We start from the raw sequence: 12,227 nt of genomic DNA, 5'->3' as shown, positions 1-12,227 counted from the left end.
TTAACATGTATTCTAACATACCTACATGAGCTAACATTTTTATACACTTTGCATTTCTTAGATTTGCAACATTTAAAAATATATATATTTTATTGATTTTTTACAGAGAGGAAGGAAAAGGGATAGAGAGTTAGAAACATCGATGAGAGAGAAACATCGATCAGCTGCCTCCTGCACACCTCCCACTGGGGATATGCCCGCAACCAAGGTACATGCCCTTGACCGGAATCGAACCTGGGACCCTTCAGCCTGCAGGCCGATGCTCTATCCACTGAGCCAAACGGGTTAGGGCTGCAACATTTTTATTAAACTCATTTTAAAGACAGTTCTTAAAGGTTATGATCTTTAAAGATCAGATAATCATGAGCTAGCTCTCTTTTTGTAGTATAAAATGTGCTTCAATCTTCCTTAGTTTAAATATTATCATTCTTTATACTTTTCAGAAGTAAATACCTTTTGGCCAGATATTATATGTATTTAGGGGGAGGGGAATTTCAGGAAAATTTTCCAAAGGACCAAGCAGCATATCTTGCAAACATATCTGTTAACCAGTGATGACATGAAGAACATGAAAGATTGAACAACAAAGTCTTGATTATCAGGAATATTATAATCCAATACTACCTGAGCTCCCCCTTTCTTTGGTTCAAATTGTACCTTTGGAATTTTCTTCCATCATATAAATGATAAAGTTAACATTTATAATACTTTCAATGTAGAGGATACTAAAAGTTCAAAAAAAAAAATCTAACCTCGTCTACTTCAACAACTTCTTTATAATTTTTAGCTGTATCCTAGGTGGAGTGTGTATAATCACTCAAGAATTAAAAACAAAAACATAAAAAGAAAAAAACAACAGCAACTAAAACTATCTTTCTGAATAAGAAATAAAATTCCAGAGTAAACACAATCCTGCCAAAGAAACATAAAAAGATTTATACCTACAGATGGAACAAAAAGTGTATAGATTATCCAGAAAAAGCATACGTATTTCTTTTTCTGATCAGGGCCTCATTCATGTAAGACTCTTTGCAATTAACCACTACTCAGTAATGCTTAATGTCAAATCTAAAAGATTAATAAACTGAGATAAAGAGAAGTTAAATATGTTCTGTCAGCTGACAGTTCATCATCAAATGCTGACAGAATTTTAAAAATCCGAGGAGTTTTCTGCTGTGATCACTGTAAATATAATGTCCTTATGTACAAATTATAACAAGTAAAAAGTTTTAGAGTGATTACACACTATGCCAGGCCCTGCTTTAAGTGCTTTAAAGGATTAATAATCTTCTCAAGAACTCTAAGAAATAGGTCCTCAACTGAGCCTCATTCCACAGATGAGGTGTCTAAATCACAGAGAGGTCTAGTCATTGCCCAAGGACTTTGAGTTTGGACCGATTGCTATGATTCAAATATAGGCAGTCTACCCCACAGAACCCTACTGTTAGAATTAAAATGCAGTCACAAAATAAGATATTTGGCTAACTTATATTTTAGATAATTTTGACATATTAAGCTCCCCCTTTCTTTGGTTCAAATTGTAAGTAATAATAATAAAAACTTCTCCCCCTTAAAAAATTAACTAACCTAAGATACTTAAAAAAAAAAGTCTTACATTTTACCATATTAAGCCAGGGGGGAAAATACCTAAAATTTCTCAAAGATCAGATATTAAATATTTCGAATGAGTGGTTAAGTTCTGCCATCTCCATCACTTTCATTTTAAAAGCCATCTCTCCCAAAAGAGCACAAAACCTAGTGATGTCATCACCAAAAATCCCATTCATTCCAATGAAAACAAACTCCTTCACATTCACCTTTTTTTTGAGTTCGGAACATGTCCAATTGTTTCTGTTGCTGCCGCCTTAACGTGTTAACAATAGCTATCGCCAGTCTCAATGCTTCTCTGGGGTACCCATGAGAACGTAATGCGTCCACTCTTGCACAGGCTGTAGGGACATGTTCTAAAAACAGAAAGTTAAGGGGCGAGAGAAAGTTGCCACTGTCAGATATATCCATAAAAACAGGATTTAATAGTAAGATGTTTTCCCCCCAAAATACTATTAAAAAAACACAACAAACCATTTCTGAACTTTGATTTGAATGAAAAACTCAGCTCCTATTGCCAAGCATTCATCCATCTCCCATTGAATCCCTCAGCTCTCCTCCTCCCACTCCAATAATGCTATAGAAACTAAACAAAGAAGTAAGTCATGGAAATGTCTTTCCGGTTTGGGCACTTACCATGCCAGAGGGGCCACCCACGGGAGTCAAAGAGGGAGTTTTCAGTGTCGTCATGGTAACAGTAGTTGGTGTATAGGTCACTGCTGATAATGTGCTGCAAGTGGCTATCCTGCCAGTGGAGATCGCATGCCTCGATGGCTCGGGTGAACACTGTCCGATGTGGCCTGTTCGATGAATCTGTTTTTTTCACAATTCAGAAAGCCGTGTCAGCTATTATTCACATGTGAATAAATCAGTCATACCACTCTGTGGCCAGATGTTCATGAGCAAACCCACACGCATTGTCCTCACCCCCTACACGGAAGGATGGAGGGTGAATATTCTCATGTCCTAAGTACTAGGAGGCAAGTCAGCCCAAAGAGCCACCATTCACTCACTTGTTTTATCCAACACAAACACTCTGCAGCCATCAAGCTAAGGTTAAAGGCATCCTGCAAAAAGAACTGTCAAGTCTAGTTTCCATGCCAAATACACTCAAAGGAGGCACTCGGCACAAAAACTACATGAAAACTCACTGCTCCCCACTTCGGAGGTGCTGTGGTGGGCTGCCCTGATGGGATCAACAGCTCTCACAAACACTATGTAAGAGATGTGACACCAGCCATGGAACCTTTCAGGAAGATGCAATCAGCCTTTAAAGATATGCAAAAGGGTTGTGCTTTTGGTTGTATTTTTTAACTATATTGTGCGGTTTTGCACAATTAAAACTATTATGCTTCTTGGGATATAATGGTTAAATGCGACTTTATATCCCAAAGGGCATAAATGCATATATTTAACAGTTCACAAAGCCACACAACATAGCTACAAAACAAACCAGCGCACTTACCTTGCCCCTACAGGCTGCCTCCTGACTCCTGTGCAGGTTCCATGACTGGTGTGATGTCCCCAGCATAGTGTATGCCGGGCATCACAAAAGAGCAGAAGCATACACTCCGAAGAGGGTTCAAGTTTCAGGACCTGACGGAGAAAAGAAATGTTTGGGGAATAAAGGATATTCTCACCCCCACTTCTGGGAATATTCAGTTCCTCTGGATAACATGGTCCAAATTCTACGTGCACTCCCACCCTTTGTGTCCCCACTCCAGACTTACCTTCAACTATGGCACAAAACTTAGTGAGCCTCAACTGAAAATCAGGGGAACAAACTATTTTTATTTATGTGTACTTTACTTAGCTCAAATATTACCCTCACTGTTCTGAGGCTTAATTAAATGAGAAGCAAAATCTGGAGCTTCCTTAGTTGATAATGTTTCATCTTCCTGTCACTGGAGATCTGGCTAAGCACAGACATTAGGAAGTCATAAAAATAAAAAAGGAAATCAAGAAGAGCCCTGAGAACTCATCAAGCCCAACCTCTCTATTCTGCTGATTAAACTGAAAATAGAGAGAAGTAAAGTGACTTGCCAAGGTCACACAGCGAAGCAATGGCAATCAAAATCAAAACACAGATATCCTCAGTCCAAATTCACCTATTTCAGCTGGAAGGTTTCTGAAGGTCTTTAACAGAAAGACATTACTTCAGTTTGGTCTCAGGTCAACTTAGATATCTATATATCTAAGCATAGCAGACATATCAAAATGCATCAATGACATAATTTGAGAGGAATAGATACTGATGTATGTGTTATGGCCCCTGCCTAGACTCCTTGCTAGCAATAGTTTTAATTATACATCTTACAAATGGGAAGAGTGCACCTTACATTAAAAGGCCTTTTGAGCCTATCAGTGCCTTTGCTGAGCAGAATAAATATACTCCTACCCAATAAAGAACTGGCTCCATCACCTCTCATAGCCAACTGATCAAATATTCCAAAGTGCAAAGCTCACCCATGTTTAAGTGGCTTTGTCATTTCATTTATCCTGTTTAGCTCAAATCAAAGAAATAGAATTTAAAACTAAAAGGAGATTTTTAAAAGAGCAACTTAATGTTATGCATGTATTAAAAGAATGAGAAATTCTACCTGGTGATTTGCTTCACTGTGGTATCAATAATAGCATTCCATTAGAAAAAAAATGAAGACCTTAACTTTTCACATGATTGTATTGATTGTCTGAGCATAGAGAAAGGTATAGGGCACACTAGGCTTTTAACAGTTGTTAGCTCTAAGAGAACAATAAAACCAACTGTAACAAAAAAAAGGCTAAATACTAATAAAATAATATTTAAATGAAAATGTAAGACAGAAAGTTCTATAATAATATGGGACACAGAAAAAACTGATTATGTATGTAGACAATGACAAAAAAACACACACCAAAATGTTGGCTTGATTAGGTGGCAAAATTATGGTCAATTTTTATCTTAGATGTCTTTTGTTTTCTGATTTTTGCAATTAAGATTTAAAAAAAAGAGAAACAGATTATATTAACCAAATTTTTAATAAAATGTATGAATAATAATGCATACTTATTGAAGAATATCAGGGCTTGAGAGAAACCAAGATGGCGGCATAGGTAAACACCGGAAATTGCTGCCTCACACAACTACTTCAAAAATACAACTAAAAGACAAAATGGACATCATCCGGAACCACAGGAAAGCTGGCTGAGTGGAAATTCTACAACTAGAAGGAAAGAGAAAAGCACTGAGACTCAGAGGAGGTGCAGAAGTAAAGTGCAGAGATAGAGAGGTGCGCGGAAAGGGCTGGCAGCTGAGGACGCGGTTGTCTTTTTCAATCAGGAGGGAGTCTCAAGCTCCCAAGTGCTCTGAACTCCAGTTCCGGGTGAGTTTCTGGGGACCCAAACTCATACGGGGAGAAACTGGACTGTCTGGCATCAGGCAGAACTCAAGGGCGGCTTTCTCTCAGAGGTGTTTTCAGTGATTGCCGGGACACTGAGACATGGGCCTCTTAGGGTAGAACTGGGGAGCAGCCAAAGCTGCTTGCTCCGCCCTGTTGATCCCCTGAGACCCCGTCCCACCCAAGTTCTACGCAAAGGCTCTTGCATATGAATGACCCGGCCCTTTGCAACCTGAAAATTACCTAACAAACTGCAGCTGAATCAGAGAGACCCAGAACATCCAAAAGAAGGTTCAAGGCCTCACAGCAGCTTGCATTGCTTCACAGCTGGGCCTCATCTGGGCACCTCCAAACCCCAAAGAAGAGGAATCTCTCCATAGCTCCTGCTGGGTAGCCTCAGGCAGAGGCTAAAATAGCACCTCCTTAGAGATCCAAGAGCCAGTGTACCCAGTGGTCAGAGTGGGACCATCCAGATTACAACTCCTCAGATCCATAAGGGACACACTCAGGGGGCAGACTCATTGATCACCAAAGCCCCACTGAAGCAAGTCTTGCCCCAGAAGGGTGTCTCCAGCTCAGAAGTTCTCCCACTGCAGACACAACTGATTCTCACAGCCAATTGGCCTGGAGGTCAATTCCTCCCAGTGATACCTACAACAATCAAGGCTTAACTACAACAAGACTGTGCACAAAGCCCACAAAGGGGTGCACCAAGAGTGTCCACCTCAGGTAATTGGGGAGGCTGAGCCACTGGGCCCTATAGGACACCTAACACAGAAAGCCACTCTATCGACACAGGGAAGCATAAAAATGCGGAGACAAAGAAACAAGTCACAAATGACAGAAATGTAGGAAAGCAAACTACTGGATATAGAGTTCAAAACCACACTTTTAAGGTTTTTCAAGTATTTTCTAGAAACCACCGATAAATTTAGTGAGACCATCAAGAAATCTAGTGAGACCCTTGAGGTTATGAAAAAGGACCAACTAGAAATTAAGCATACACTGACTGAAATAAAGGATATTATGCAGAGTTCCAACAGCAGACTAGAGGATCGCAAGAATCAAGTCAAACAAAGATTTGAAATACGAAGAAGCAAAAATCACCCAACCAGAAAAACAAAAAGAAAAAAGAATCCAAAAATATGAAGATAGTGTAAGGAGCCTCTGGGACAACTTCAAGCGTACCAACATCCGAATTATGGGGGTGCCAGAAGAAGAGAGAGAGCAAGATATTGAAAACCTATTTGAAGAAATAATGACAGAAAACTTCCCCTACCTGGTGAAAGAAATAGACTTACAAGTCCAGGAAGTGCAGAGAACCCCAAACAAAAGGAATCTAAAGAGGACCACACCAAGACACATCATAATTAAAATGCCAAGAGCAAAAGACAAAGAGAGAATCTTAAAAGCAGCAAGAGAAAAACAATCAGTTACCTACAAAGGAGTATCCATACGACTGTCAGCTGATTTCTCAACAGAAACTATGCAGGCCAGAAGGGAGTGGCAAGAAATATTCAAAGTGATGAATAGCAAGAACCTACAACCTAGATTACTTTACCCAGCAAGCTATCATTCAGAATTGAAGGTCAGATAAAGAGCTTCACAGATAAGAAAAAGCTAAAGGAGTTCATCACCACCAAACCAGTATTATATGAAATGCTGAAAGGTATCCTTTAAGAAGAGGAAGAAGAAGTAAAAGGTAAAGATACAAATTATGAACAACAAATACATATCTATCAACAAGTGAATCTAAAAATCAAGTGAATAAATAATCTGATGAACAGAATAAACCGGTGAATATAATAGAATCGGGGGCATAGAAAGGGAGTGGACTGACTATTCTCGGGGGTGGGGGGGAAGGGGTGTGGGGGATGTGGGAAGAGACTGGACAAAAACTGTACACCTATGGATGAGAACAGTGGGTGGCGGGGGTAAGGGCAAAGGGTGGGGTGGGAACTGGGTGGAGGGGAGCTATGGGGGGGAAAATAGAGGAACAACTGTAATAATCTGAACAATAAAGATTTAATTAAAAAAATAATGTATACTTAGTGAAGAAAACTTGAGAAATTCAGAAAGGTAAAATGGGAGAAATTAGTTCTTTTATCAAAAAATATAAAAATAAAAAATTGGCTACCATTGTCGTACATTTTAAAAAGTCAAACAAACTACTCTTTCAAAGGGTGTGGATTCTAATACTATTACTGCTGCTGTTAATTAATTCTAACAATCAATCCCTGCTAGCAAAGTCAGGGCCTGATCTGTCCTTCACATTCACTTCAATATGCCAACACATGCAGTTCTGCCCACTGTCTGTACACTCCACACCCAGCTGCAATGGCATTGCTGGCCACTGCGGGCTCTCCCCAGCAGCCTGTACAGCTCTCTTCTGACAGCCCTTCTGGAGGATGTGAGCATTATGCTAAAAACAGGAGCCTTGGTGCCTTTAGGCACAACAGCTATAAATATTGCCCTCAGAAACTAGGTCCTGACTTCATACCCCTAGGCCAAACCATAAATAAAATGAACTGTTTTATCTGGAGGCTGGACCACTGTTTAAGGGTGTTCTGAAGCCAATGGAATATTCCTGTTTAACCAAGGAGAAAGTAACCAAATGGAAAGTAAGTGTAAAATGTTAGGATGGTGCTCCCCAAAAGCAGGTAAGGAGTGAAACAGAGAAACTTCCAAATAGAAAGAAATAAAAGATTAAAGATATTGCCTATATAGGTGTAGGCATATCCTTTCCTAGCAATGCAAGGGAAAAGATGTTGAATTGCTAAACTTGAAAATTCTGAGCTTCTGGAAAATAATTTGGGTATAAGGGATACATGTATTTTCTTCAAAGTTATTAAATAAAATCATGAGCAATAAAAATATGACAGATTTCAAATACTGAATTCCCAAGGCAAATACCTCTAGACAAAGCAGAGCCAGTCAATCATCTTTCCCAAGTCCTAAAACTTCCATCCTTTTCATTGGACAAGTCCCTGTGGAGTAATACATGTAATTCTTTCTTCATAGAGACTGAGAACACTATGCTAACCCACATTTGCACTCAGCACATTGTCATCTCTTTCCAGGAGTACCAACTGTATATGGGGCCAGCAAACATAGAATAACAGTCTTGATTCTGGATCCTTCTGATATCATATAGCTCTCATCTTGCATTTTTCATAACTTTAGAGTCTTTCAAGTTTTCTCAAAAACAAAATAGAAAAAGGCAGCAACAGCACAAAATCACACAAAAATAGTGACATGAATTGATGAATGAAAGTTTTATTTGTAAGTGTTAACTACTTTTAAGATTTGGTTCTGAAAGAAAGGAGAAAATGCTATAGTAGCTGAGAAAAAATAGTTAAGCAGAGGAAAGATTAAAAAAAAAGATAAGAGAGACTTGAGCTAAATGGGTCAATCCAATTGAGGAGCTCAAAAACAAACAAACAAAACGGGATGGAAATGTAAGACATAGGTTCTTCAGAGGACATTTGGAAATGTCTGTGTGCATTTGTTAGTTGTCCCAAAGTAGGGGGTACTATTAGCCTGCAGTAGGTAGAAATAAGTATGCTAGACAATCCTTCACAATGAAGAATTTTCCTAGTCCAAATGCCAACAGCACCCCATGCCCTTCCAACCATCATAAAATTCTTGCTATATTCTAAAACTAAGAATTTTTAACTGACTATGCAGTAGCGCAAATATGAATTGACCAAGAGACAAAAACACACAGCTGCTAAAACCTTTCAATATTACCAATCTATACCATGATTTATTAAATTAAAAATATTCAAAATAAATAGTTAATAAGCAAGTTTATATACCATATAATCTCTATATACAAAAGCCTAAGTGACTGTTATGACTGGTCGACTGAACAACCGGTTGACCAGTAGCTATGACATGCACTGACCACCAGGGCTCAATGCAGGAGCTGCCCCCTGGTGGTCAGTGCACTCCCACAGCCAACCTCCCATGGCCGGCCAACCTCCCACGGTCCGTCCCCCCCCCCCCCCGCCCCCTCCCCCCACACTGGGTGAGACGGCCCTGATCGGCTCCATTGCCAGCCAGGCTGAGGGACCCCACGTCTAGTTTTATATAATTGTAAATAACCCATACTAATACATATAAGTATTGCATCCTTCTGTATTCTGAGAATATGAAGAAAAGCACACAATGGTCTCAGGTAAAAATTAAAACATATATTCACAGTCAAAACACATTAAATTCCTTGAGTTATAATAAGTTCTTAAGTGGGGAAATTATTTTCTCATATTCATTGTAAGTTACTGTCATAAATGTATGTGCACAATTAGATACGAAGAAAGCAGAATATTACTGTGGACTAACCTTGGTTGACATTTGCACCCTGAGGCAGAGCGTTGGTTAAGTTGGGTAATTCACTGCCATGATTTCCATCTTCCCATGGACAGACATCAACACTGTTCCACTTTTTCAGCTGTTTTAGCCAACTAGCCTTCTGTTCCAACTTGCAGTGGGGATTTAAAACTATACACATCCACAGAGCACCTAATTTAAAAGGAGAGAGGGCAGTAAATTAAAAAAAATTATAAAAATGTTCAATTCTAATACCTAATGATAAATTTTAAACCATTTCAAAATGGATTCAAATCTGTCATTTTTATAACACAATTCTCTCTTTAATCCAAGCCACAAACCCCATGCAGAGTTAATGGAAGGAGGACAACTGAATTTGAACCAAAGATTCAAACACTGTTTGTTACAAATAAAGATGAAAGATATTTCAAATGTTTATTGTTAAATACTTTTCTACTTATGTAACATTTTGGACAAAAAGTCAATAAAAGGTACAACCCTAAGGTCCAATTTGCCACTTCAATTTAAAAACAGATTTTATACATGGATTCTGCAAAAAGTCACTCTAAATAAAGAACACAATGAACACAAATAAACAACTTCCTAGTTTCCTTATAGGAGTGTCAAGCTTTATTGTATTTATTAATTAGTATGCCTATCTATTATATCAATAATGTCTTAAAAATAAAATTCACTTAAATATACTTCCCTAAATAATTTAACCAGGAATTAATCTTTATATAAATGAACTCATTAAATGTATGTCTTTATGTGAATGAAATCACTAAACATTAATCAAAATTACACTTGTTATTTAAGGTAAAAGCCAAAGTGAATTTAGAAGACATAACTTATAATTTGAATTAAGGTTTTGATTTATTACTTTCTACAATCTTCAGAAAAGAGGTAGCTAATTCAAGCAAATAGTTTACAAGTTTTAAAAGTTCAAGTTTTTCTTTATTAATTTCAAAACAAGATAGATACCAATACCTCAAAGCCATTCACAATACTTTTGCTTTGAAAAGGCACATGTCTGTATGTATTTTATTTTAATCAGTTGTGTTAAATGAATAATAAAGATAGAAATGATCATTATGTTTTGTTTGTCCAAAAGAGATGCTTTATGTTCTTCCACATTTAATATTAGCAAGCTTCTTCACTTAGAAATTTTGGTATTTTAAATACCGAATAAACTTTTACCACAAGAAAATAAAAATGGACATAATCTATCTAAGCCACAAATATTTACAATTAACATTTCCATATTTTTAAATGCCAATTGAAAAACAAAATGTGGTCGAACTAGATAAGGCCACCACAGCTTATCACAGCTTAGCCATGATTATAACCAAAAAATCTGAACAAAATACAAAAAGCAGCAATCTAGCGACTCTGAAAAGTAAAGGCTAAATACTAATAGAATAATATTACAAGCAGATTATGGAAACAAAACATGAAGAAGCAAGTCATATGGGGATGACTTCCTGTTTTCTTTTCCCTCTCTTTTCTTCTGGCTTGGACACAAGATTAGACCCATTAGAGGAACTTTACAGATGGCATATTCAGCAAAGACTTGAGAGAAATCTCATCTACCTGGTGAAAGGCCTGGGAAAGGGGACCTTACCCTCCACTCGGGAGCAGGAGCAAGGGGATCCTGGATACTGTGTGCAAAGAGGTACAAGTTCTGGTAACATCTCATGTGCATGAAACAGACCCCAGGAAGCACAGCCAAGGCCTTAAAGACTTTATTGACATTGTCACCTGAAGAAGGTGAAACAGGCCTTATATCCTGAATCTACTCTGGTTGGTTGTATGCTTTAAAAAAATAAATTATCCAGAGGATTTTAATAGGACCCAGACTCTCACAACACAATATTCAAAATGTCCAGGATCCAAAATTACTTGGCTTACAAAGAAACAGTAAAATGTGATCAATTCTCAAGGGAAAAACAATCAACAGATGCCAACCAAGATGAACCAGATGTTAGAATTATCAGTCAGAGACTTTATAGCAACTATTATAACAGTGCTCTATGAGATGAAGGTAAACACTATTGAAAGAAGTGAAATACAAACTATAAAAATGGACTAAATAGAAATTTTAGAACTGAAAAAAAACACACACCAATATTCGAAATAAAAAATTCACTGGATGGGATCAAGAGCCGATTAGACAGAAGGAAAAGTCAGTGAACGTGAAGATATAAATGATCTCATCTGAAGAACAGAGAGAGGAAAAAACAACAACAATAACAACAACAAAAACACAGAAAATAACAGAGCCTTAAAGGCAGGCGGGAAAACAGTGTGTCACTGGAGTCCCAGAAGAGACAAAAATTTGGGAAGAATAATGACTCAAAACTTTCCAAATTTGGAGAAAGATTAATTTAGAGATCTAATAAGCTCAGCTAACCACAAAAAGGTAAACTCAAGGAAAACCATGACCAAACATCATAATCAAATCACTAAAAATCAAAGTTAAAGAAATCTCGAAAGCAGAGAAAAATGAAATACCATATATAGAGGAATGACTCAAATAATTAGAGCTTCCTCATCAGAAATCATAAAAGGCAAAAGACAGCGGAACATTATCTTTAAATTGTTAAAAAAACACACACAAGTGTCAACCTAGAATTCTATATCCAGAAAAAATAGCCTTCAGAAATGCTGAAATAAAGGCATTCTCTGATTAAAGAAAACTAACAGCATTCATTGCCAAGAGACCTGGTCTAGAAGAAATGCTAATGGAAGTTTCTTCAAGGCTGAACAGAAATAATACCAGAGGGAAAGTTGGAATTATAGGAACAGAGGAAGAGTTATAGAAATAATAAATACCTAAGTAAGTGCAACAGACTATTTTTGTCCTTTTAAATTCTTTAAAATAAGTATGACTATTGAAAATAAAAATCT

General features: G+C 37.6%; 1 protein-coding gene across 6 annotated transcripts in view; it reads right to left on the bottom strand.

The window, feature by feature from the left end:
- Positions 1 to 12,227, bottom strand: part of ZSWIM6 (zinc finger SWIM-type containing 6) — a 217,013-nt gene that overhangs the window by 26,146 nt on the left and 178,640 nt on the right. For 4 of the 6 annotated variants that reach the window (XM_036309318.1, XM_036309322.1, XM_036309321.1 and 1 more), the window contains exons 5-7: positions 9,330 to 9,509; positions 2,245 to 2,421; positions 1,818 to 1,964 (exon numbers count right to left, since the gene is read on the bottom strand). In XM_036309318.1, coding sequence (XP_036165211.1) covers positions 1,818 to 1,964; positions 2,245 to 2,421; positions 9,330 to 9,509 — 504 coding nt within the window. The remainder of the gene's footprint in view (positions 1 to 1,817; positions 1,965 to 2,244; positions 2,422 to 9,329; positions 9,510 to 12,227) is intronic. The other 2 variants (XM_036309319.1, XM_036309323.1) reach the window with 2 other exon arrangements.

The sequence above is a fragment of the Myotis myotis genome, unplaced genomic scaffold (genome assembly GCF_014108235.1).
Source record: "Myotis myotis isolate mMyoMyo1 unplaced genomic scaffold, mMyoMyo1.p scaffold_m19_p_5, whole genome shotgun sequence".
In the NCBI taxonomy this organism is placed as follows: Eukaryota; Metazoa; Chordata; class Mammalia; order Chiroptera; family Vespertilionidae; genus Myotis; species Myotis myotis.
Note: the sequence above shows the minus strand (reverse complement) of the source record. Positions and strands in the feature narration are given on the sequence as shown.